The sequence below is a fragment of the Pongo abelii genome, chromosome 16 (assembly GCF_028885655.2).
Source record: "Pongo abelii isolate AG06213 chromosome 16, NHGRI_mPonAbe1-v2.0_pri, whole genome shotgun sequence".
Classification (NCBI taxonomy): domain Eukaryota; kingdom Metazoa; phylum Chordata; class Mammalia; order Primates; family Hominidae; genus Pongo; species Pongo abelii.
Window position 1 is genome coordinate 46,335,787 of NC_072001.2, and position 27,979 is coordinate 46,363,765.

Consider the following 27,979-nt stretch of genomic DNA (forward strand, 5'->3'; position numbering starts at 1 on the left):
CTTTATGTCTGCTTAATCCAGGACTGGTCTATTTAGATTTTAATCCCTAATTATATTTCCTTAATTTGTCTAATGAAGTATTACCCTGTCTAGGCAGTGTGTTTCTCTAATTTTTCTCAAATAGTCTGGGTTCCAATTTCTTCATTTTTGAGGTATGAGTGCCCTGCCCAGCCAGATGCTAAAATGAATAGGTTGTTAATCCTGCCATCTAAATCAAGTATGAAGGTACTAAATAAACCCAACTCCAGGGTCAATCCCTGTGTCTGAAGGATCTCTGATGGTGTGCCACCCAACAAGATTAGGTATCAAACTTATTAATAAATATATCTCATAAGATGGATTTAAATATTTTACTGAGCTCCTGTTATAAGTTGGTGTCTAAGAATTCCTATTTATCTGTAACATCTACCAAACAGCTTCTTAAAAACTATAATTCCGCAGAGGACTGTTTTAGTATTAGATGTCTTCCGCCTTCTTGAGATTGAGAAACCCCCAAGCATTCTCATACACTGAAAATATCAAGGATTCTGGTACTGTTGGGCTGTGCCCAAGGATGAAGGCACCAACATAAAGACACATTCACCATAACCACACTTTCTATCAGAAACCTGGAGATCCCTTCAAAAACACTGTCCAAATGCCTCATTTTATTTTTATGAGTAGAGTTTATTACATCTCACACAGGCACACGGATTTTAATGAAACTGGACAGCCTGCATCTCATACCAGTCAGCTTTCTTGACTATGCTGAACCAAGCAACAAACGAAACATCTATAGAGCTGCCTTGTGAAGTCCTGGTTTCGAGTCCAGCAATATTGTAAAAGGGGAAAAAAAACCCATGACCGTGACCACTGTTTCGATGCCATGACACGCCTCTATGCAGAATCCTCAAAAGACTCCCAATTTTCCTGTTCAGGAAACTCTTCAAATACCTTATTCCCACTGTGCCTACCTGATTGTTTGACAAGCTAGGTGCTGCAAACATTTAACCCTGAAATCCCACCACACCACATCTACTCACTCCCACAGCCCAACTCTCCCAAACCAAAGCCTGTCCCTGATCATCCCTTCCATGTCCTTGTACATATCTACACATGGCTGCAGTCGGTGAGATACAGTTTTGGTTAATTAGGAAAGAGTCATCCACACACCTGAAATGCCAACCCTCACTGATGTCCAGTGGTGCAAATTATGACAACCATGTTGCCTAATTCAATTCCCTCTTCCAAGACATTAGTCAGAACTCTAACTTGTATAACATCATTCCATCTGGACCTTTAGCCTTTACAGACACATTTAGATACTGCTGTCAGTCACTTATTTACAGTGTATACATTTATATCTGCTCATTCCCTCTCCTAGATCACATTTTTCAGACCTCTCCTCACTGCAGCCTTCATTCAAAAACTAACAGACAATACAGAAATAAATGCAATGTACAGATTTAATTTAAGGTTAAAGAGAGGTACAAGAGTTGAAAAGGCCTAGAAGCTGTTTCTTTGCAATCACCCTGAGGAACCAGGCACCCCACAGTCCCAGTCTTAGACCTCAGGAGAATGAACCTTACCCTCCACGTGGGTTTGCTCTAGCAGATGCCCATAGAACACAAATGGGGAAGATGGCCAGGGCATTCAGACCTGATTGACTTGGATGGTTGCAGTAGGCTAAAATGACAGAGCTCTAGTCCCAGGTTTGTCATTATTGTGGACAAAAAAACAAACAATTATTTAACCTTTAACCTCTCCAAACTTGTTTCCTCATCCATAAAATAGATAAGATCTATCTCCCATCTACCTCACAGGATTGTTTTCAGGAACCACTCACTGAGAGGAATTTTGTGAAAACAGTCTAGAAACTGTTAAAAAGCAGGATACAGAGTAATTTCTATGACCAAGATCCCAGTTGCTACTTGCCTTGCCTCCTCTACATACAACAGGGGGACCACCAGCTCGTAAGTGACTGGAAAAGAAAGAAGTGCCTATGTGTCAGAGCTCCCAGGGCTTCCTAAGGCCTTACCCTCCTCTTCCTCACTGCTTCCTGTAGGACCATCTGGCAGTTTGGAGCGGCTGGCCAACTTGTCACTGGTTGTGGCCATGGTAAGGAGGAATGCATAGCCCAGAAACAAGGTCTTGTTGAGAGGCAAAGGCCCTCTCTGCTCTTCCAGGGCAGAGGGTTCACTGGTGTTGTCTCCACTCTCACAGGGGCTCACAAACTCTCCTGCCCCCACTGCACCTGGGAAGGACAGGGGCACAGTTACCAGAGGGATACACACCATTGCCTCAGCAAAAGCCTTAACACCAAAAGGCCCCAGCACCAAGCATGACCTGATGGGCAGGCACTGTCCTGATGAACTTATCTGAGCCAGAAACCAAAGACCATTCCAATGGCCAACCATTCTAAATGGCCGACAGCCTAGGATAAAATTTACAACAAAGAGAAATTTACATATTTAAATTTTACACAGTCATGATAATGTATACAGTGTTTTCATAAATGAAAATTAACGAAGTATTGTTTTCATATAGCCACACCAAATACTTCTGAGGTCATCTGAAGAAAGAGGTGGTTCTAATACAAAGAAATAGTAGGTGAGAGTGAAAAATGTTTGGAAATCTTCAGCCCACTTTCTCTGTCCCGTGCTCTGATTTCCCCCAGGGTATGAGATATTTTGAAGCAGCCTTTGGAAACAAAAAAAAAAACCCCAACACTTTTTTCTTATCAAGAAATGCCCCTTGTAGATAGATCCTCCCACCCCATCACTGACCTTCACCAGAATGGTGCAGAGAATACTTGGTAATAAAGTGTTTTTTACACATAGATGGTGCCACATCAAAATAGCCTGCCTCAACTGAATTAGTTTTCAACACCTGGGTAAGTAAGTGAACCAGCCAGCCAGAACACCCATGCCAAGAGTGCCCCAATAAGTCCTTGAGAAAAAAAACAGATACCTGACCTGGAGAAGCTGAATCGTAGGTTCATTAGGAGGCTAAGATGACAGACAGGTCATGCATGCCTCCCTAAAATAAAACCAGGAGCAAGAAAACAGTCTCAGAGGCAATATGACGTTATATGAACGAGGCTGGAATTAGAAGTGAAGACCACCAAAGTTTGAATCCTGGCTTACTTTGTCATCTTGGGAAAGTTAGCCAACTTTTCTGTGCCTCAAAGTCTTCAACTGGAAAACTCATTCTAGCACCTATACTTCATAGGGATTATATGTGAAGTATTATGTGTGAAGTACTGAGTGCTATGCCTCATACAGTAAATATTCAATAAAGATTAACTAGTGTTTTTAAATACCCTGAAACACAGCCGCAGTTGGGTAGCTAAGGAGATGACACAATTCAAATACATAGGAAACAAAAGGAGCTCTGGTGCCAGGACAATGTAACAATCAATGGAGTTTCATCAGTTTGCTAGCCTGAGAAAGTTCCAAAAGGGAATAGACTGATTTTACCTCTGTAATCTCCTGAACCCATAGCAGCTGGACCTGGGTCACAGTAGGGACTCAATGAACAACAGATGGAATGAACTCCTTTCTCAATTATTGAACGCTAGGGACTGGAAAGGGGTTGTTTTGGGGATAATGGGGAGAGGGAAGAGCACACTGAAATATGACCTTTTTTTTTTTTTTTGATGGAGTCTCACTCTGTCACCCAGGATGGAGTGCCGTGGCGTCATCTCGGCTCACTGCAACCTCCGCCTCCCAGGTTTAAGTGATTCTACTGCCTCAGCCTCCCAAGAAGCTGAGACTACAGGCATGTGCCACCACTCATAGCTAATTTTTTTGTATTTTTAGTAGAGATGGGGTTTTGCCAGATTGGCCAGGCTGGTCTTGAACTCCTGACCTCAAGTGATCCCCCAACCTCGGCCTCCCAAAGTGCTGGGACTACAGGCATGAGCCACCACGCCCAGCCATGTTTCAATAGGAAGTCTGAGAAAGCTAGAGGGCCCAAGCACAAGAGAGAGGGGAGCAGAATTTCCAGGAAGAAGATGGTACAGGCAAAGAGAAATTACACCTATTTTGAATCTGCTTACATTTAAATACTTCTCCTTTCCCTCCTAGAACCCACATAGTAGTCAAAGAATGGTGTGATCAAGTCCTGGCCTTCTTTTTTTTTTTCTGGAGACCAAGTTTCACTCTTGTTGCCCAGGCTGGAGTGCAATGGTGCAATTTCGGCTCACTGCAACCTCCGCCTTCCTGGGTTCAAGCGATTCTCCCACCTCAGCCTCCCCAGTAGCTGGGATTACAGGTGCCCGCCACCACACTTGGCTAATTCTGGCCTTGCTATCTACCTGCACAGAGTCTGTAGGGGATGGGGGAGGAGGGATACAGTGAGCTGTCCCTGAATATCACCTGTGGGCTTGGGCAGGACCCCGACTTTATAGCAGGACAGAAGGGCCACTGTCACATATTAAGCTCCATTTATCCAGCAGCTGACCCTGCATTCTGCCATGGTCTGAAGGAAGAATGATGCAAAAAGGAGCACTTACCAGGTTTTACTGTGGCAGACTTGCGACCTCGCTTGGCAGGGGACCGTTCCTCTTCAGAAGTGATAAGTTTTCTTTTGCCTGAGAGAACTCCCATGGAGGCACGAGGACTTTCTGTGATCTTTCGGGTAGGGGTTGTGCTGCTGCTACTGGAGGCAGCAGGGGTGGCTGGGGAGCTGACGTTACTGCGCCGTTTCCGCTTCCCTTCCACCAAATTGTCTATGGCAGGATAAGCCAAACAGGTTGGTCAAACTCTATGGTATGAGGCCCTGAACTCCAAGAAGCTGGGCAGACCCTGATTCAGATACCACAGTGTTCCTTCCCCCACTTTCCATGAGGCCAAGCAGCTTCTTTTTAAGGCCATATTTTTTGATCTAGTCTTTGCCATGACTGAAATGTGTTTAGTCCCCTATAGAACTGAGGAGGCCAGAAAAACCCTAAGGACTTTCTGTTTGGTACTAAGAAGGAAACAGATAAGGCAGCAGCTCTAGAAAATGACAGCTCATCACCATCTGAGAAGCCACACATAGGAATAATAAAAGTTAGGGAAACATTATTGACAGGTCCAGAATCTCCTCCTCCCACTGTAAGCAGAACAGGAGCCCAAAAGCAGCTGTTCAGGAAGCAAGTCTTACCTAAGCTGATATCTGCTGCCTTTGTGAGAGGTGTTACTGCCTCATAGGGGCCAAGCCCATACTGCTCTCTCAGTCTGTTTCCTTGCTCCAAGGACAGGATGACAGCCATTCGCTTATACCACTTTCTTTGGCCTTCTTTTTCAATGCTGTAGTACAGTTCCCCAGACTCCTTCCTATGTCCTTTCACCACTCCTGGGGGGCGGAAAGCATAAAAGCAGCTTGCTGTTGTCTTAGGCTCCTTAGCACCCTCTCACAAGGGCTCTGCAAAGCAGGCCTGAGTTAGGGAATTTAGAGATCCAACAGTGGACTGAAGTTAGGACTCAACAAAATTCCAGTTGTCAATCCCAAACAGTAACACTTAGGATATATGTAGCTACTACACTGGGATTAGGACAAGGAAAGTTTCTTGACAGAAGGTAGCCTTTAGTTATAAAATAAAGCTTCCCAAAGACAGCCATTATGGATTGCTGGTGGTTCAAATGATTTCCATGAAGTGAAATGGCATGTGGTTTCCTAACAATTCCATTATAACTTCTAAACCTGTCCTTCTTGGTTCCCTGGGAGGCTGAGTAGTAAGTCTTGAGTTAAGCTGTAGGTGAAAAATGATATCATTCTAAGAGAGACAGCATGTGTGTGTTTTCTCTCTGTGTGTGTAGCAAAATTAGAGAGCAAAGAAAGGAAAAAACAGATCCTGCCTCTCCTACCTAATCTTCCTCTCTATTATATACTTTCCTGCTCTGATTCAAAACCTGATAAGGCTTTTATGTTAGAAGGAACAAAATGTGGGATGTAAAAGGAAACTAAGCTAGAATTCAGGAGACCTGAGCCTAGGCCTAATTCTGCTGCCACCAAGCTGTGTGATCTTAGGCAGGACCCATTACTAAGCCTGTGAAAAAGAACACTTCTTCCTATCAATGAATAAACAATTTACAACACACACACATACTATAGCTATAGATACACACATACCCCCCCACCCCCACACACATATACAATACAAAAACAAGGCATTACTATGAATATTTTTTCATTCCTATAAACAGAAGGGTCCAATTTCTTCTCACCCATTAGCCTATGCTTGAATGAAGAGCTAAAAGAAACCCAGAGCCTACCCCACCCAAGGAAAATAATACAGAGAAAGCAAGCCTTGGTTCTCTATCCTGTGGAATCACTCCCTTTTCCCTTACTTGTTCATCTCCTAGCTTAAATCTCTATCCCCAAACTAAGTCAAAAAGACTCCCTCAAAAACACAAAGAAGCCCAAGGCCAACAATATACTTCACACTAATGAAGAGCTACTAGAACTAGAAGTAATCTAGTGTTGACATGAGCAAACAGCCTCAAGAAATGGGACACAGAATCCCCACACCTTGATGCCACGGTTCACTCGTTACAGAACTCTGTCTTTAAAAGGCCAAATATGAACCCCTAAGAGTAGCTTTACACCTGAAAGAAGAACGAATGCATTTGATACATACAAACTATGAGTCACAATAAAAGACCCCAATCCATGTGCTATTCCCAACTGATCCCATATATAGCTAACAATGTTATCCAGAACTAGAAGGTGAAGTGGCCCATTTAATAATGAACAAAGGGCAAACAACAACTACTCAGAGGATTCCAAATACAAGAGAAGCCTGGATGGACTCCAATAGAAAGCCATTTTTCCGGCTGGGAGCAGTGGCTCACTACTGTAATCCCAGCACTTTGGGAGGCTGAGGCGGGTGGACGGCTTGAGGTCAGGAATTCAAGACCAGCCTGACCAAGATGGTAAAACCCTGTCTCTACTAAAAATACAAAGATTAACCAGGTGTTGTGGCAGGCACCTGTAATCCCAGCTACTTGGGAGGCTGAGGCAGGAGAATCATTTGAACACCAGAGGTGGAGGTTGCAGTGAGCCAAGATCGTGCCACTGCACTCCAGCCTGGGCAACAGAGCAAGGCTCTGTTTAAAAAAAAAAAAAAAATTCACTTTTTGGCTGGGCATGGTGGCTCACGTCTGTAATCCCAGCACTTTGGGAGGCTGAGGCAGGCAGATAAGTTGAGGTTGGGAGTTCGAGACCAGCCTGGCCAATGTGGCGAAACCCCGTCTCTACGAAAAACACACAAAAAAATTAGCCAGGTGTGGTGGTGCGTGCCTGTAATCCCAGCTACTCGGGAGGCTGAGGCACGAGAATCACTTGAACCCAGGAGGCAGAGGTTGCAGTGAGCCGAGATCACGCCACTCACTGCACTCCAGCCTAGGAGGCAGAGTGAAACTGTGTCTCAAAAAAAAAAAGAAAAAAAGAAAGAAAGCCATTTTTCCCCATTATATCCCAATCCATGTTCAAAAAGTCCTCAGAAAGATGTTTTTAAATGACAAACTCAACACAAATAGGTATCTTCAAATTATTTCCATAGAAAGGAGACAATATATTCAAAGAACTAGCACATGAAACAATAACAACAAGCATAACCACAAGCATAAACCTCTATCACCAATATTACCTACTTCAAAAATAAAAAGGCACTGTTCTTCAAACCAGAGAATAAGTGGTAGATGTGCAGTCATACAGACACAGCACTAAAAACTTCTCCCTAAGCAAAAATATCTCAATATCACCTACTGGGTTCCAATCAAAGTAGGTAGTTAAGCTTTAAAAAAGAAGAGAGTATGGAAAGGGAAAAACACTAACTTTAAAGTGGAGAAGGCCGCCTGGCCCTCTCTCGCAGTGGCTCATGCCTGCAAACCCAGCATTTTGGGAGGCCAAGGCAGGTAGATCACCTGAGCTCAGGAGTTTGAGACCAAGCTGGCCAATATGGCGAAATGCCGTCTCCACTAAAAATACAAAAATTAGCCAGGTGTGGTGGGGCACACCTGTAATCCTAGCTACTCGGGAGACTGAGGCAGGAGAATCACTTGTACCCGGAAGCTAGAGGTTGCAGTGAGCCTAGATTGCGCCACTGCACTCTAGCCTGGGAACAGAGTGAGTGAGACTGTCTCAAAAAAAAGTGAAGAAATCTGGCAAATACAACCTTAACCAGTGATGAAGATTAACATCCTGCATCAGTGATGTCATGTGGATACATCACAAACCTTCCCAGGTCCTTATATGATAACATGAGAAGGGCATTTCACCTCTGTGGCATATTTTTTTTAAGAGACAGGGTCTCACTCTGTTTCCCAGGCTGGAGTGCAGTGTCATGATCATAGCTCACTGCGGACTCAAACTCCTGAGCTTAAGCAATCCACCTGCCTTATCCTCCTGAATAGCTACGACAACAAGCATGTGCCCCTATGCCCAGCTAATTTATGTTCCTTTTTTGTTTTGTTTTTTTTTTTTGAGAGACAGGGTCTCACTATGTTTCAGGCTGGTCTCAAACTCCTGACCTCAAGTGATCCCCCTGCTTTGGCCTCCCAAAGTGCTGGAATTACAGGCATGAGCTACCACACCCAGCCATCTATGTGGCATTATTTTTAAAACATCCCATAACTCCAGTCTAATGAGAAAATATTAGACAAATCCGAATTGAGGGACATTCTACAAAATACCTGACCAGGACTCCCCAAAACTGTCAAAGTCATGAAAAACAAAAGACTGAGAAATTGCCGCAAATCAGAGCAGACCAAAGGGTATGTGATGACTAAATGCAATGTTGGATGCTGGAAGAGAAAAAGGACATGATGGAAAAGCTAGTGAAATCCAAATAAAGTCTAAAGTTTTGTGAATAGTAACACACAAAGGTTGGATTTTTAGTTTTGACAAACGTCCCATGTTAACACCAGATGTCAACAATAGGGAAAGCTGGATAAGGGGTATACAGGAACTCTCTGTACTAGCAGTACTCTGTACTTCGCAAATTTTCTGTAAATCATCTAAAATATTCCAAAATAAGTTTATTCAAAAACAAATGAACAAACAGAAAAGTCAGTGGCAAGAGTAACCAATTTTGTAGGAATGAAATTTCTGACTTTAGAGATACTGGAAAAGTACCAAGTAATGTCTTGGTAATTACTAACATAACAGAGTATTATTGCCCCAAGGCACAAAAAAATCTCTACAAACTCTGCTTCTTTCATTACCTGCACTGAAATACTCATCCTCCGAGAGGGCCGTCACTTCAGTGTCCAGCGGGATGGGGTCACATAACAGAATGTCTTTGCCCAACACATCACATTCGTACCCATCATCAAAGAGCAATTTATACTTCCCAGCTCCGACATCTCGTGTGATTTTCCCAGAGTAAAAGTAGCCATTGGATGACCACTTGGCTACAACACGGAGCCCTACAAAGCTATTTCCTGGAGAGGAGGCATCTAAGCCATCAGAAGGGCCAGCAGCAGCCTGGAAAGGAATTTCTGGAGAGTCACTACGACGCAAAGCACCAGCACCCACATCTGTTCGTCTGGTGGAGTCTGGCACTCGGGGCACGACACGGCTGAAGGATTTATCATCTGGTGACAAGTTAGGTGAAATGTCCTCTATGCCCAAGGGGCCAGGCACAGCTGCTTCTCTAAAGAGAGATAAGGGATAGGAGAAGCCGGTGAGAACAAGAACACAGAAGTACATATCTACCAATTTTTCCACTCCTTTGTCCACGGGTCTCCTCAGCCCATTCTTTGAAAACCCCATCACAGGCATGAGCCTGGTCTCTCTGTGGCCTCACTCTGATCCCCGCCCACGCCCCAGTCAGTATGGCCCCTCTTCTCCCCATAAACTCTCTACTCCCCTCTCTTCCATTCCCTTGTTTTCTGAACAACAGACTAAGTATATCTTACACTACCCAGGTACCTGGTTCCAGTGGTCCGAGAAGGTGGGCGGCCCCTTCGCCCGCGCCCACGAGGCGTGACTGGAGCCTTCCCTCCCTGTCTGATGCCAAGGCCTGCATCACCATCCTCCTCACACACTGGCGTCCCTGTCTGACTGACCCCTTTTCTAGGGCTAGAGAATGAAGACAAGTTAGTCTGATAGCACCTGCTACTGAATCTTTTCTTCACAAAGTCTCCCCTTGGCCCTCAGACTACATGACAGGCCTACATGTGCTGAGCCTTTGGGGCAGCAGGAAGCTGGTTCACACACCCACCACCAAAATCTCATGCAGGGAGTGGGGAGCGTGGGATAACAAGTAAAGGACATTCTCCTTCATGTAAGTCTATTCCCTCTGACAAAGCTTCCTACTGCTGCTGCAAAAACAGCACACCCCATTTCTGCTATGCCTTCTCCTCTACTTTAGGCTCTGGACGCCTGCAAAGAATAACAAAAAGCTAGGGGATGCATTAAGTTGGGGCTACTATCCTAAACTTCCTGTACTCCCAACTAAATCATATAAAGGCTGTGGTAGAAGCATGTGCCCACCAGATGATAAATTCCCGAAAGTCCCCTCCCGTTACCTACATTTTCTCAGGGGCTGCTTTGCCAATGAAGTCTACCTGCCACAGGGCTCCACCCTACTTCCCATGCAAACCCAAAACAGGAAGAGGGCAAATAGTGAGGAGGGGAAGTTGATTTATCTTTAATGGAGGATGGGGGATTTCCCATTACTCCCCTTTTCCTGTGATATTAAAATGTCAGCAACCCTGCCCCTGCTGTGGCTCTCTCTCTCTGGAGACCCTGTCTGCACCTCAGTTTTCCTGGGCCTCCTCGGGAGCTGGGTAAGGCAAAATCTGCGGGTTCTGTCCCGCTGGTTTTCCCTTTGAGTGGTCCGGCTCCTTTCCCTGAGCTTCCACTGCTGTGCATAGCTGAGAGACTTGTCCCACTTGATGTGCGGTGTAAGCTGGATGCCTTGGAGGAGAAGGAGCTGATATCCCCCAGGTCACCTGAGGAGCCCCCAGTCTGTGAAGGGGAAACTTCAGTTTCACACTCCTGACACTCTACAATTGGCTCTTCAGTCTCCTGCAAGGAAAAAATAGATACAGAAGATAAAAGATGCCATAATAACACAATGCTAACTAATATGATGGTTGGAAAAACCTACAGATGGCACAAAATTTAATTCAAAAAGGTGAGAATCAGGAGACTTTCTGGAATAATGGGAATGTTCTGTATCTGTTTTGAGTAGTGGTTACATAAAATTTTCAAAAGCCACTGAACTGAACATTTAGGATCTGTTCTTTTTTTTTTTTCTCCCCCAGGTGATTCTGAGAAGAATTGTTCATTCTAATGGGACTATATTGTATCTCAATAAAATATAAAATAAAGATGGTACTATATTGGTAAGAAAGAGTTTATCTTTTTATTGGATAAGTTCACAACCTCTGGCTACCAGCAAAGATTCTAACCCAGAAGACAGAGGTAAATTCTTATCTGAGAGAAGACAGGGAAGGAGGTAGGCAGGTGAGAGGAGAAAATGAGTGGTCAGGAGCCCTTCTAGGTACTTCATTAACAGTGGACAGCATTACATGTTTTGACATTAGTTATTTTACATTACCTTTCAATAACTGATCAAGGCAATAGAAAAGTATATGCAAAAATAGGCTAAAAGGGGTCAGGTGTGGTGGCTCACGCCTGTAATCCCAGCACTTTGGGAGGCCAAGGCAGAAGTATTGCTTGAGTCCAGGAGCTTGAGACCACCCTAGGCAACATAGTGAGAAGAGCTCTCCATATGAAAATAAAACTATTAGCCAGGCGTGGGAGTGCACACCTGTAGTCCCAGCTACTTGGGAGGCTGAGGTGGGAGGATCACTTGAGCTTGGAAGTCAAGGCTGCAGTGAGCCGGGATCATGCCACTGTACTCCAGCCTAGGCGATAGCATGAGACCCTGTTCTCAACAACAACAACAACAACAACAACAACAACAACAAAAGGCTAAAATAGTATTACCATTTGGAAAAATGAAGGACAAAAAGGTTTTAAGTATCTATAGACTACAAGAAAGTCAAACTGGCTTTATCTCGGATGCCTACTTTGATAAACTGGTAGTAGTTGCCTGGTGCTCAGTTTTAAGAAGGCTTCCGGAGGCTAAATCCCAGACTTAGTGGGAAAAGATTCTAAGACCAATCAGCAACGTTCACTATGGGCACAGCATAGAGAAATTATAGCATGAGTATGACACATCTACCTTCATAGTCTAGAATGTTCACGCAATATTATGTTAATTGCCAGAGAGGATATGGAAATGTATAAGATAGATCCTTCCCTCAAAGAGTTTAGAATTCCTTTTAGGAGGCCAGGCATGGTGGCTCACGCCTGTAATCCCAGCACTTTGGGAGGCAGAGGCAGGTGGATCACTTGAGGTCAGGAGTTCAAGACCAGTCTGGCCATCATGGTGAAACCCTGTCTCTACTAACACAATACAAAAAAAATAGCCGGGCATGGTGGCGCACTCCTGTACTCCCAGGTACTCAAAAAGCTGAGGCAGGAGAATCACTTGTGAACCTGGGAGATGGAGCTTGCAGTGAGCTAAGATTGTGCCACTGCACTCCAGCCTGGACAACAGAGTGAGACTCCACCTCAAAAAAAAAAAAAAAAATCCCCATGGGGAGATAGTATATAATGACACACATACATATACATTTAGATAATACTATAAAATGATTAAATAATTATCTCTGATCCCTCCTTTTTTGAAAATCTCTCCTCCTTTAAAATCCATAAAAGTACTTTTTCTTTCAGTCTACCTTTTTGGCTACTTCTATTTATGCTTCTTCGGGTTCCTCTTTCTCTGTGTGTTCCTTTAAAATCGGTATTTCCCAGGACTCTGTTTTTATTTCTTTTCTCACTCTCACATGCTTTCCCTGGTCAGTCTCACCACACTCATCCTTACCTATCTACCAAGAATACAATGATGACTCAGCTTATACAAATTTCTACTAGTCTTCCCCTTGGATTTACCACAAACACCTGAAATTCAACAGATCCAAAACAATCTGTGATCTTCCCTCCATTTCTCTGCCTTCAATGAATGAATCCTAGATATCCCCAGTGCATCTCACATGTCCTACAGCTCTTTCTAGCAGAGACTGGTGTCTTTCAGCCAAACCTCCATTCAAGAATTTTGAGATGAGATACCTCCTTGCTCCCCATTGTCATTTACAGACCATTTCTATTTCCCCACCTCCTCTCCTTCAAAACCACTATTTGCCATTTTCTTAAAACTATCTTCACCCCTTCCCTAGTTGTTATCCACTAACATTCTCCAAATCACCCTCTCTCATGCATGAAGACCTTAGCTTCATAGCCTCTCTACCTTCCCCATCCCTACTTCTGTCATCATTCTCAGTGGCCTATTTTAACTTGATACACTTCTGTTTCCACACCTGCAAAATGAGAATAATAACTGGATCTATCACAGAATAGTTGTAAGAATTAAATAATTCACTAAAGTGCATAGAATAATGCCTGGCACATAGTATGTGCTCAATAAATGCTAGTCACTATCATTATTTAAGTATGGTAGTGCTTCCCAAACTATCTTCCATAGGGAAAAAACAGGTATTACTTTAAAAAATGCTAATGGTCAAATAAGTTTGGGAAGTGCTGGATTAAACAGAATAAAATAGGTATCCTTACTAGAGGACTTCTTAGAACTTTTAATATGGTAATATGTGAATTTTCATGTTAGTGGGGACAGGGATTAATGGCATGCTATGGTTTGAACGTCTGCCCCTCCAAAACACATGTTGAAATTTAATACCCAATGTAACAGTATCAAGAAGTAAGACCTTTAAGAGGTGATTGAGTCATAAGGGCTCTGCCCTCATGAATGGATTAGTCCATTCATGGATTAACAGAATTACGAGCTAACGGATTAATGAGTTATCACAGGAGTGGGTTAGTTATCACGAGAGTGGGTCTGTTATAAAAACTAATTTGGTTCTCTTTTGTAAGGCCCCTGGCAATGTGATACCCCGTGTTGCCTTAGGACTCTTCAGAGTCCCCTCCAGCAAGAAGGCCCTCACCAGATGTAGCCCCTTGACCTTGGACTTCCCAGCCTCCTAGACTAAGAAATAAATTTCTTTTATTTATAAATTATCCAGTCTCAGGTGTTTAAATATAGCAACAGAAAACAGACTAAGAGAGCGTTTCATGTTTCTCAGGACCATGGAACCTTTTCCCTCCATCAAACTGTCTAAGAGGCCTGCTGTTTCCAGAAATACACTTTAGAAAGCACCATATAAAATACTAAATGGGCCTAGCAGCACAGTAGCTCATGCCTGTAATCCAATTGCCTTGGGAGGCCAAGGCAGGAAGATCGCTTGAGAACAGAGCTCAAGACCAGTCTGGGCAACACAGTGAAACCCCATCTCTACAAAAGATACAAAAATTAGCAGGTGTGGTGGTGTGTGCCTATGGTCCCAGCTACTCAGGAGGCCGAGGTGGGAGGCTCCCTTGAGCCAGGAGGTCAAGGCTGCAGTGAGCCGTGATCGTACCACTGCACTCCAGCCTGGGCACAAGAGCGAGACCCTGTCTCCAAACATAAAAATAAAAAATATATTTTAAGAAATGAAGTAATGTGTTTAACACTTAATGTAGTGTACTAGGCACAGAGTTTAATATGGACTACAACAGTTACAAAAATTTTCATGACAGCAAACTGCTTTTCATGATTTCTCCAAAATAGTAGTAACATGAAAGAAGTTCCACGAACAAAAATCTTTTTAAAACATTTTTAATCGGGAGGCTGGGGCGGGCGGATCACGAGGTCAGGAGATTAAGACCATCCTGGCTAACACGGTGAAACCCCGTCTCTACTAAAAATACAAAAAATTAGCCGGGCGCGGTGGCGGGCACCTGTAGTCCCAGCTACTCGGGAGGCTGAGGCAGGAGAATGGCGTGAACCCAGGAGGTGGAGCTTGCAGTGAGCCGAGGTAGCGCCACTGCACTCCGGCCTGGGCCAAAGAGCGAGACTCCATCTCAAAAAACAAAACAAAACATTTTTAAAATGAAGATAAAGCAGTATTTTAAAAGAATTATTTCTGGTATTTGGTATACACAAAGAATAAAAAACAGGCCGGGCGCGGTGGTTCACGCCTGTAATCCCAGCACTTTGGGAGGCCAAGGCAGATCACTTGAGATCAGGAGTTCGAGACCAGCCTGGCCAACATGGTGAAATCCCATCTCTACTACAAATACAAAAATTAGCTGGGCATGGTGGCACACACCTATAATCCCAGCTACTCAGGAGGCTGAGGCAGGAGAATCACTTGAACCCAGGAGACAGAGGTTCCAGAAGGCCAAGATCGGGCCACTGCACTCCAACCTGGGCAACAGAGTGAGACTGTGTCAAAAAAAAAAGGAATAAAAAACAATTTCTCAATGAGTGCCTGTAAAACCAATGAAATCTGAATAATCTGTGGATAGTAAAACAAACAAACAACAATTCCTCAAACTAACATCAAATGTTATCTGACATGAGGGCCACAATAGCCCACTGAACAATAGCAATAATATGTTCTATTTAATAAAACTATATACTAGAGTTTAACTCTCCCTGAGTACAACCTCCTACATGGCCAGCAGATAGAATTAAAGGAAAGTATCTGGGTAAAGGAAGAAAATAGTTGTGCCTTGCCGGGCGCAGTGGCTCACGCCTCCGATCCCAGCACTTTGGGAGGCCGAGGCAGATACAGCACAAGGTCAGGAGTTCAAGACCAGCCTGGCCAAGATGGTGAAACCCCGTCTCTACTAAAAATACAAAAAAAAAAAAAATTAGCCAGGCGCGGTGGCGGGTGCCTGCAATCCCAGCGACTTGGGAGGCTGAGCCAGGAAAATTGCTTGAACCCAGAAGGTGGAGGTTGCAGTGAGCTGAGATCGCGCCACTGCACTCTAGCCTGGGCAACAGAGCAAGACTCCATCTCAAAAAAAAAAAAAAAGAAAGAAAATAGCTGTGCCTCTTACCAACCAATAAAATGGTTCCCAGATCTTAACATATACCAACAAAGGTCCCAGATCTTTAATTCTAGAAAATCTGTCTAATCTCTCTCATTATTAGATGTAAACAAAGTCAGCATATTATGCCATTCAAGATAACAAATAGTCACTAAATGCCAATACTGAGTTGACATTTGTAATGAGTCTATAACGAATCCCACTAAAAAATAAAGGTGCATTTCTTACCAACAGGTCTATGATCACACACAGATAGTGACAAATAAAGAACAGAATGAGTAGACATGAAAATATGTGAGAAAACACAGGTACTTTGAAACAGAGTGTTCTAAACTTCATTTGAGTTTCTAAGGATTTAAAATAATACATACAATCTTTATACATGAGAGAGATTTATCAATCTGTTCTTTACAGAAAAGGAAAGCATGATGAGATTCATTAAATAACTAACCAATGGTCAAACAGCAACCCTATGGTTGGGGAAAGCTTTAGAAAGCAGGAAGTCTAATTTCTAACCCTGTTCTTCTATCTCTGGTAATAAAAAGATGAAGAAAAACAAAGTGTTGCACCGGAAAGGGGGATGGGGTAGAGAGTAAAGAGAATTTTTCTATAGAAAGAAATGTGGGGTTGGGGACAATGGCTCATGCCTGTAATCCCAGCACTTTGGGAGGCCAAAGCAGAAGGATCACTTAAGCCTAGGAGTTCAAGATCAGCCTGAGCAACACAGTGGGACCTTGTCCCTCCAAAAAATAAACAAAATTAGCCAGGCTTGGTGGTTCATGCCTGTAGAACCAACTACAAGGGAGGCTGAGGCAGAAGGATCACTTGAGCCTGGGAAGCAGAGGCTGCAGTGAAACAAAATCACACCACTGCATTCCAGCCTAGGTAACAAAGTAAGACCCTGTCTCGAGAAAAAAAAAAAGAAATTTGCCACACAGACTCAGAGTATGTATTACCTCAGTTACTTTTCTTTCTACTTCTGTTCCATCCACATAATACACATCTGTAATGACACGAGTGACAAGTGTGCGTACTTCCCGGATTGTTCTCATGTGACGATGTAAGACATGGCCATGTGGAGGCTGAGGCATATCAAACTCTTCTTCTCCCTGTGACAGAAGATACAGAACACAAGCACAGGTCTCACTGCAAGCTGTCAAAATCACAAAACTTATGCTTCATGATGAGAACTATTTAGAGGTTCCATGAATCTAGTGTGACAGAATCTTCCAACTGTTTTGTTTTATCCACCTATAGGTAAGACCAGGGATGGATCAGTTGTATAGCCAGAGGCTAAGAGAAGTTTGTATGAGCATGACCTAATAAAATGACCTATTCTTGTCTAAATCAAAATCATTACATCTAGTACTTATATTTACGGACATTTAGGTGAACCTTTGACCCCTAAAAGTTTATTATTTTCAAACCGTATTTCTTCTAATTCTGATGCTATCTTGCAAATTAGTAAACAAGTTTACATTTGCAATAGCTCTTTAGATAAAAGGAAGGCACTCTTTAGTTCTTTATATAAAACCAGAATGATGTATCTGTTAATCTCAGTTTATCTGTTTTTCCTGTATTAAAGTGAAAACCACAGTTTATTACCTAAAACAATATACATTGATCTCTCCTAGAATTAAATATAAAATATTTCATCTATTCCAAAGAACAGATTATGACTAAAGAGTTGAGCTAGTGTCCAGAAATGGAAAAATTAGCAAATTAAGATTTTATATCTAGTTCTACTACAAGAATAATGTAGGGCTAAATAAGACCCTACTTTTTATGATAACTATTAAATAATATTACTTACGGGGATTGAGCTTCTTTCATTCAAAAAACATTAAGCAAATATTTATCGAATAACTTAAGAGTGCCAGGTACTATACTAGACAAATAACTGCTGGAAAATTCAGGATGCTATTCAAAAGAATAACTGAGTTAACTAATATAGCATCCAGCTTCATTATTTCTTGCTCATAATTTTCTATTTACAGACAGCCCAAGTTCATACTTTACTCAGATCTGGATAATTTTTAAAAGATAACTTCTTAGCAAATTAGATCTTAAAGCCCTATTTACCACCTCTAATCATTAGTTAAAGACTTTTGGCCTTTATTACCTAGGACCTGCCTGTGGCTAATAAAATGTGCTAGAATTTCAGTCCTGTATTTCTGAAAAAATGCATGTTTTCTAATAACAACTATATCACATTTTTTCACATCTTTATCCTCCCTCCTACACCCCACTGGCTCCATAATTCTGAAAAGAAAATGCACACTTTTGTCTCTCACCTTGTCTCCCCATGGTAGGCTGATTTTACTTTCAGCATTCAGTATCAAAGTAGCCAAGTCTTTAAAAAGAATTACATATACAAATGCAATAATGGTAATTCTGCATTTTTTTCCTGACATGTGGTAGTAATTTACCAAAAGCTTTCAGTAATTTATCCGAATAATCCCCACTCCAATTCCAACTTGGAAACTGGCAGAGGTGAAATATTTACTAAAATGGAAATATGTAAATTATGTGAATAGTTATAAATAATATCGAAGGCATGAAACGCTACTCATCCAATTATTTAAAATACTTCTACATACTTCTACACAGCCACAACTCTGTCTCATTAATGGTTAAAGCACAGGTCTGTCCTACCTCAATCATCAGGGTACCCATGCATGAGAACTATGACAGCCTGAACTTCCTGCCTGCACACACAATCAGACTATTCCCCACTAAAGAGAAAGTCAGTCTAAAAGATTTCAGTGCTTTACATATTCCTGAAATGCAGCCAAGAAGCTTCCCTGTATTCTTCCAATTACAACAGCCATACGAATGATCACTTCAAGACAGACACTTAAGCGTGTCTGAGAGAATAAGGAGAAAAGGTAAAGAGGGCAGATAAAAAGAAAACTATGCTTACTCACTTCAAATACTCTTCTGAAAAGAGGTGTCTGTAAAATAAATAAATTGATGATCTTACCACCATTAAGGGAAGGAAACAAAATGAAAATAAAACCACACTTTCCCTTCCACCTGGTTCCGCATCCTTTTTGACATATAAATGAAAATTTCAGGAGTGTCAAAGTAGGCTGCCTATGCTTTTCCACCAGCACTAGCCTATGTCCTATCTACACTGAAGGGGATTTTTAAAAAGCACTGACACCTGGAAAACTTGCATACAGCCTTTCTCATTTGCTAACCTCTCTTCAAAAGATGGCACACCAATTTCAATTTCTGTTATTCTATACACCATCTATATATTTTTAGAATGGTAAAATCTGCATAATATAAAATATATCATTGTCTTGAACACAATGCTCATATCCCATATGTGCCATAGGTGTTCAATAAATAAGAACTGTATTTTATTTTTACAAAACAAACAACTTGGACAATCAGAATGAGAGGTACATCAATAACGAAGATTTCCTAAGTAGATCCCAAATGAAGATAATCTACCACAGCAACTGAAAAGGCAATTTGACCACTACAATATCTCCTTTATCTGAGGGAGATATGTGCCAAGACCCCCAGTGGATGCCTGAAACTGGAGATAATATCAAACTCTATACACTATGTTTCTTCCTATACATACAGACCTATAATGTTTATAAATCAGGCACAGAAAGAGATTAATAACTAATAATAAGATAAACTATAACAATATACTGTTCACAAGTTCATGGATAGATTTGTTCTTACCATAGATTTTAGTAACTTCAGCATATGATTTTTTTTCTTTCCTTATTAAGACCTTTTACCTTTTCACTTAAGAGGAAGCACTTTATGACTTACTTCTCTGGCATATTCAGATTGTCGGCATCATTACTCTCAAACTTTGGGGTGAGAGTAAAACAAGAGTTACTTGAATGCAAGCACTGCAATACCATGATAGTTGATCTGATAACCAAGACGGCTACTAAGTCATTAATAGGCAGGGAGCATATATAGCATATGGATATGCTAGAAAAAGGGAGGATTCATATCCTAGCCAGGACTAAGAGGGACAGCACTTGATTTTATCACATTACTCAAAACAGCACACAATTTAAACCTTAGTATTTCTAGAATTTTCCATTTAGTATTTTTGAACTGCAGCTGACCATGGTCAACTAAAACCACCAAGAAAAAGAAACCACTGATAAGCAGAGACTACTGTTTACTAGTAACTACCAAATTTTCTCTGCCATGGATCCCACTCTGCCACTCAATGAAATGTTGTGAACTTCTATGTATTTGTTAACACATACATTTCTACTACTTCTTTTTATCTACTCAATTTTTTTTTTAAGAGACAAGGTCTCACTATGTTGCCCAGTCTAGTCTCAAACTCCTGGGCTCAAGTAATCCTCCCACCTGAGCCTCCAAAAGTGCTGGGATTTCAGGCATGTGCCACCAGGCATAGCCACCTACTTAATTTTTACTAGTACCGACACTTCCCTACTCTATTCCCTGGAACCTGATACTCCTCCAGCCTCACTTTCATCAGCCCCAATCCTTTTCCTCACATTAGCTTCTAGTCTAGCCTCTCTTCTGCAGTTCCTGGTCACCTGGGGACTTTTCCCCAACTCTCTCTCTATTCCTGTTACCATTCTTTCTGTTTCATATGCTGAAATACACTATTCTTCATGCTGCTTCTTTCCCCCTTACCTTCTACTCTCTGAATTCCTGAGAACCATGATGAAACAGACTTAAGGGAGAGAAAATTAGATCTGATGGTTAGAAGGGAAGATAAAAAATTATGGAGAAGGAAAAGAGTGAATGTAGAAGAGTATTACAGGACCCAGGCTGAATCTCTGGCTTTCTTCTCCAGTAAAGACCTACCTAAAAAACTGCAGCAATACTACATTTTCCCTAAAAGACTATCTAATGGCTATAGCTACCCACAATTTCACTACCATATCTGTATCTTAGAAAAGTTGTTTTTGTCTTTTAACCACTGTTCTGTACAAAACTGTCAAGAATTGTCATTAGGTAGACATGCCACAACTTGAATTCTCTGAGAATCCTGAAAGTCAAAAACAAGGCCTCTGATGCACCCTAGTATGTTCTCTCACCTGGCTATGGAGCGACTCTGTATCATCCCCAGGAGCACTGACTGGTTTCTCACCACTCCCCCTCTCAGTCTGAACTGTGGCATCTTGCTTTCCAAAGTTCTGGTCCACTGTACTGGTCCCCTGCTCACACACATTCTTTATAGTCTGGGTTGCTGCTGAAACAGTTTCTGGGACCCTCAAGGAACACTCCATGGTTTGGATTCCTATGTTATTTTGGCTGGGCCTTTCAATCAAGGCCTTACTAGGATTTTCCTGATTAGTATTCCGTCCTTCTTTCTGGTCTTCTAGCACATCTGTCACCATTGCCTCTCCTTGAGGACTGGATGGCCCTTGTATGACCATCTTCTGGGAAGCAGGAGAAACAGGGTCCTTGACAGGACTAATGGGCTTCACAGGCTGTTGACTCTGCCTGATTGTATGGTCACCCTCCAATTTTTCTTTCTCCTCTTCTCCTTGAGAACTTGGAAAGTGGAGCAAGTTCCCCCTGAAAATGCAACATATAAAGAAGCCATGTCAATTAAGCAAGTGTATGTGTGAATGTGTGTGTGTGCACGTGCATGTGTATGTGTAGTAGTGGCAAGGGGGGAGCCATATTTTGACAATTTGAGAAATGTAAGGAAGGGAGAAAGTCAGGTAGTCAAGCATTATCACCTTGGGAGTCCTCATTATAATTTCACTCCTGTAAAAAAAATAATGGTAGATAGAACAATTCCACCATGATGATAAAGAGTCATAAAATTTCTTCCCATCAGTAGCTTTGAACTCTGAAACTTGATGCAGGAAAATGAAGTAAACAAAAAGATGTAAACCCACTACTGAAGTCACAGACAATGAAGGGCAACTTAGGGATCTATTTTGAAAAAAGATCAATTAAGTCAAGATGTCTCATCTGGCCTTATGAATGGTTCTAACATTCCTTAACTGATTCCTAGCATTCTAGATACTGTTTATCCCCACCTGACCAATATTTTTAGGAAAAAAAAATCTGACTTATAAAGGATAAAGCTGTAGGTAGTTTCTAGTTTTGTCAGCTATACTGATATATCTACGACTAAACATTTCAGAATGAATTGGTTTCTCAAAGACAGTTCTCAAGATATAGCCCATTTTTTTCATAAGTCATCCCATTTGGGTATCAGTGATTTGTTCCTTTATTCCACAAGCATTTGTTGAATGTCTCCTACAAACCACATACCACGATTTCCGAAGTGACTAGGAGCTTTCTTAAATATCCCTAACAATTCTCCAGAATAAAAACGTCCAGGCTAACTCCAAGTCAACAGAAATTTGACATTCATGTCTTATCCATCTTTATACTTAAAACACCTAACTCACAGCTTAATATAAAATAGATGCTTAATACATGTACTTTGAACAGAAGACTGAATGTTCTATGAATCAATTAATTGCAAAATCTACTCAGATTAAATCAACATAATGCAGTTTTAGGCTCCATTACATGTACAATAGCCAGAATAAAGATAAAAGGAATCCATTCTGAACTGACCATGCTAAGACCACATCTGGAATATGTGTTGCAGTTCTGGGCATGACAGTTTACAAGGCATAAACTGTAGATAAACCCAGAAGGTAACATGAAGGACGATAAGGGGCCTAGAAACTATGTCATATGTTGATTTAAGTATGTGGCCAGAAAAAGACAGAGTTAGGGCTGTCTCCTATTTGACAGAAGCTCTTATCCTTAGGATCTCAGCTTTCCTAGGTAGACAGGGTAAAGGAAGCAGGAAGTGCTCTTCAGGGATTGCTCTGCTCTAGATCTTGAAGGAAAAGGAAAAAAGAAGTTTCTGAGGTCTCTATATTGTTTAGCTCAGCCTACCAGAACAGGAGCTCAAAGAGGGATTTGGAATAGAGTTCTAGCCAAGAATTTGGAATAGAGTTGTTATAGTTTGTGTCCTATCTCTCAGGAACCTCAACTGAATGAGAATATATGGTCCAATGAAGAAGAAGAAAGAACAAGACCACCAGGAGACACCTACCATGAGTAGCACTTACCTCTTATGAGGTTTATAAATGTTCATATATTAAAATATTGAGCATAGCAGATGCTCAATCAATATTAGATGCTAAGACAATGCAATTAAAGAGACTCAGTTCACCTTCAATATCAACTAAATATTCATATTTAAATCTTTAAGACATCTAACATACCAATGGCTGAGCAAGAAGGAAAGGATTCAAAAGCCAGAAGAGCCAGGACTCGATTTTAGGAATTCAATTATTGTTGTTTCCTATCCTAAACAAGCTTATAAATTTTATCTCATGCTACAGACTAAATGTCTATGTCCCCTTCACCCCAAGACTGATGTATTAAATCCTAACCCCCAAGGTGATGGTATTAAGAGGCAGAGCCCTCATGAATAGGGTTAGTTCCCTTATAAAAGAGACCTCGGAGAGCTCTCTTGCCCCCAACTCCCATGTGAGAACAGCTGTCTACAAAACAGGAAGCAGGCCCTCACCAGACACCAAATCTGCCAGTGCTTTGATCTAGAACTTCTCAGCCTCCAGAAATGAGAGAAATAAATTCTTTTGTTTATAAGCTATCTAGCCTATGGCAGTTTGTTGTAGCAGCCCAAAGAGACTAAGACACCTCAGAAGCTGTTTATTCAGGTTAGAATACCTGAATGGAATTTTACTTCTACAGCAATCCAATAAATTGTAAGAAGTGCCATACCTCTCTCCCTCTCCATTAGTTCCAGCTATGCAATTCTACTCTGGTCACTATATGCCAGACTTAGAAACTGATGCTAAGAAAGTAAATTTTAGGCTGGGCACAGCGGCTCACGCCAGTAATCCCAGCACTTTGGGAAGCCAAGACGGGTGGATCACCTGAGGTGAGGAGTTCGAGACCTGCCTGGCCAACACGGCAAAACCCCGTCTCTACTAAAAATACAAAAAAATTTGCCATGTGTGGTGGCATACACCTGTAGTCCCAGCTACTTGGGAGGCTGAGGCAGGAGAATCCCTCGAACCTGGGAGGTGGAGGTTGCAGTGAGCCAAGATCACCCTACTGCACTTCCAGCCTAGGTGACAGACCAAGACTCCATCTCAAAAAAAAAAAAAAAAAATTAATCCAAATTGAAATAGGGAAGAATACATCTCCATATTTAACAAATGTCTAACTATTCTATTCTGAGTGTAGCTCTGTTTATGAGGCATCTGGAACCAAATCCAGCTAGATTCCCAGATCTTTGCTCCACCAAGGTTAAACAATATAACCAACATCTTGGCACCTCTATTTTAAAACGCTTTAATAAAAAAGCAAGGCAATACAGTGACATCAATAAATTTAGTAACAGCTGGGTCATTACTACACCATTTTTAAAATCACATGATTTCAGGATCATCTGATTCCCAAGAATATCAACAAGCTCACACTTATTCAGAATGCCCATTTAATGCACTGACATATTTATTTTAAATATTTCTTTCAATAATGAACATAGAAGTTTAGAAATTATGCTACCTATTACTTTTTTTTTTTTTTTAATGGATAAGACATAACTCTCACTCTCTTGACCAGGCTGTAGTGCAGTGGCACCATCTTGGCTCACTGCAACCTCCACCTCCAGGGTTCAAGTGATTCTCATGCCTTAGCCTCCAGAGTAGCTGAGACTACAAGCGTGGACCACCCTGCCTGGCTACTTTTTGTATTTTTAGTAGAGACAGGGTTTTACCATGTTGGCCAGGCTGGTCACTAACTCCTAGCCTCAAGTGGTCACCCCTCCTCAGCCTCCCAAAGTGCTGGGATTATAGGTGTGAGGCACCCCATCCAGCTTTTTTTTTTTTTTTTAAAGACAGAGTCTGGCTTTGTCGCCCAGGCTGGAGTGCAGTGGCACAATCTCGGCTCACTATAACCTCCACCTCCTGGGCTCAAGTCATCCTCCCACCTCAGCATCCCAAGTAGCTAGGACTACAGGGATGCACCACCATACCTGGCTAATTTTGTACTTTTTGTAGAGACGAAGTTTCACCATGATGCCCAGGCTGGTCTCCAACTCCGGAGCTCAGGCCATCCACCCACCTCAGTCTACCAAAGTGCCACCATGCCTGGCTAAATCATGCTACTTATATCACTATTAGTGATACACCTACTGACAAAACATTATCACATTGTCTAATTACAAAATCACTGAATTTTAGAGGTGAAAGATACTCACTTCATAATGAAAATACTGGTCCTTTTCCACTGCCATTACTTATTTCTCTACACTAAATATAAGTATCATATATTCCATACAAGATACTCTTTTTATTTATTTATTTATTTATTTTTAAGACACGGTCTCACTCTGTTCCCCAGGCTAAAAGTGCAGTGGCGAGACCACAGCTCCCTGCAGCCTCGACCTCCCAGGTTCAACCGATCACCCCACTTCAGTCTTCCAAGTAGCTGCGACCACAAGCGCATGCCACTACATCCGGCTTTTTTTTTTTTTCTCTTTTTTCTTGGTAGAAATAGGGTCTCACTATGTCACCCAGGATCATCTCAAACTCCTGGCCTCAAGTAATCCTCATGCTTTGGCCTCCAAGTGCTGGGATTACAGACGTGAGCCACCGTGGCCAGCCGCCTCCTTAATTATTTGAATAGAGATAAAGGCCTGTAACTCAAAACTTTTTTCCTGCCTCACAACTGTTGTAAGAGATTATGGAGTAAAGAAATTATGGGGCTAAGCACAGTTGCTCATATCTGTAATTCTAGCATGTTGGGAAGACGAGGCAGGAAGATCACTTGAGCCCAGGAGTTTGAGACCAGCCTGGGCAACAGAGGGAGACCCTGTCTCTACAAAAAGTTAAAAAAAAAAAAAAATTAGCCAGACACGGCAGCACATGCCTGTAGTCCTAGCCACTCAGGGGGTTCAGGCACGAGGATTGCTTGAGCCTAGGAATTTGGGGCTGCCGTGAGCTACTACTGCACCACTGCACCTCAGCCTGGGTGACAGAGTGAGACCCTGTCTCTAAAAAGAAAAAGAAATTACGGAAAAATTAATTCCATTAAGTCTGAAAAACTTTAAATTTGGGATGTTAAACATCTCATATTTTGCTCTGTGGGAAACTAAGGAGAAATAAAAAGTCTGTTAAAAGTAAACATAGTTTCCAAAATAAGAAAAACTAATCTGAGAAATGAGGAATTATAAAAATTATTTTCATAGGCAGGGCACAGTGGCTCACACTTGTATTCCTAACACTTCTGGATGCCAAGGTGGGAGGACTGCTTGATCCCAGGAGTTTGAAACCAGACTGGACAACACAGTGAGAAGCCATCTCTACAAAGAATAGAAAAATTAGCCTGTATGGTGGCACATGCTTGTGGCCCTAGCTACTTGGGAGGCTGAAGCCCAGGAGGTAAAGGCTTCAGTGAGCCATGTTCACGCCACTTCACTCCAGCCTGGGTGACAGAGTGAGACCCTATCTCAAAATAAATTAATAAATACATTTATGAAGTCAGTCATTTCAAATTGATACAACTGGCAGATAAAGACAAAAATGTGTATCTATAAAATATTTAACAAAATTTCTCATGACAGCTCATAAATCCATGCAGAATACATTATAGTCCCTCAAGGTTTAAAAAAAAAATGGTAAGCTCAAGCTCACAAAATAGCAGTACATCTTAGTCTGTTTTCTGCTGCTATAACAGAATTCCCACCAGACTGGGAAATTTACAAAGAAAAGAGATTTACAGGATTTGGCTCATGGTTCTGAATGCTGAAATGTCCAAGGACATGGCGCTAGCATCTAGATGGCCAGCTGGTGAGGGCCTTCTAGCTGCATCGTAACACGGTGGAAGGCATCACATGGTGAGGGTGCATTCAAGAAGGTGGAAAGGGGGCCAAACTACCCCTTCAGCCTTTTATAATTAACCCATGCTCACTGTAACAGCCTTAATGTATACATATGGGCAGTGCCCCCATGACCTAATTACCTCTTTTTTGTGTATGTGTGGTCAACTTCTGTAGCTTTATACCAATACCACTAATTACCTCTCAACACTGTTGCACTGGGGGTTAAGTTTCCAACACATGCCACATTCAAACCATAGTACAGTACATATTAGGATTTGGGCACCAACCATTTTGTGAACCAATGGAGCCCAAAAGATTCTATAAAAATAATGCTTACCTGATGGGTGCAGTGGGGGGATCCTCACTTCGAGCCTCATTCTCTTGCCTGGCTTCACAGATACAGCTAAACACAGACATGGTCTTCTGGGGACTAAGACAATATATTAAAGCAATATATTGTTAACTTTGAAAAGAAAAGTACTTTTGGAGATTATCCTTTTATGCACAGAGGATATAAAATGCTTTCTCTGCATATCAAACTCCAAACCACCTTACACCAAAATGCAAATTCTCCATACTTGTTTTGAATTAGCATAATTTAAAATTCTCAAGGAAGATTCACTGGAAATAAGGTGGACAGAGGACTGTATTAAATACCATAAAGATGCAATCGGCAAAATCCAGAATGTAGAAAACCATACAACAATCTGTACCTTCAACAAATAATTTGTAAGCAAGAGGCAAAAAAAAAGACTGGAGGGGTACTCTGTATTTTAAAAGACTTAAAGAGACATAATCAAATGCAATATGTGGACCTTATTTAGATCTTGAGTCAAACTGTAAAACACCATTTATGAGACAATCAGAGAAATCTGAACATTGAATATTTTATGATACTAAGGAACCATTGTCAATTTTTTAAAGTATGATAATAGTAATATGGTTAAGTTTAAAATAAGAATCCTTATCTTTTGGAGACAGCCCTGAAGTATTTCAGATAAAATTATATAATGCTGAAATTATCTTCAAAATAATTCAGCAGGGAGAGGAGTGCTGGAAATATAAATGAATCAAGACTGGCCATAAGAAATTTTTGGAACTGGGTGATGAATACATGGCAGTCCATTATACTACTCTCTCTACTTTCGTATATGCTTGAAACTTTCTATAGTAAAATGATTG

At 41.6% G+C, this 27,979-nt stretch overlaps 1 protein-coding gene across 18 annotated transcripts in view; it reads right to left on the reverse strand.

Annotated features, from left to right (window-relative positions):
- TP53BP1 (tumor protein p53 binding protein 1) overlaps window positions 1–27,979 on the reverse strand; it is a 99,200-nt gene that overhangs the window by 5,155 nt on the left and 66,066 nt on the right. For 12 of the 18 annotated variants that reach the window (XR_008514108.1, XM_063716600.1, XM_054532696.2 and 9 more), the window contains 9 exons: window positions 27,135–27,227; window positions 20,997–21,480; window positions 16,893–17,045; window positions 10,730–11,001; window positions 9,901–10,050; window positions 9,192–9,622; window positions 5,128–5,319; window positions 4,496–4,711; window positions 2,018–2,233 (listed from right to left, as the gene is read on the reverse strand). Coding sequence is in view for 16 of the 18 variants with exons in the window: in XM_063716600.1 (XP_063572670.1) it covers window positions 2,018–2,233; window positions 4,496–4,711; window positions 5,128–5,319; window positions 9,192–9,622; window positions 9,901–10,050; window positions 10,730–11,001; window positions 16,893–17,045; window positions 20,997–21,480; window positions 27,135–27,227 (2,207 nt within the window). In the remaining 2 variants the exon portion in view is untranslated. Of the gene's footprint in view, window positions 1–2,017; window positions 2,234–2,263; window positions 3,019–4,495; window positions 4,712–5,127; window positions 5,320–9,191; window positions 9,623–9,900; window positions 10,051–10,729; window positions 11,002–16,892; window positions 17,046–20,996; window positions 21,481–27,134; window positions 27,228–27,979 lie in introns of those variants that run through there. The other 6 variants (XM_054532699.2, XM_054532698.2, XR_010137460.1 and 3 more) reach the window with 5 other exon arrangements.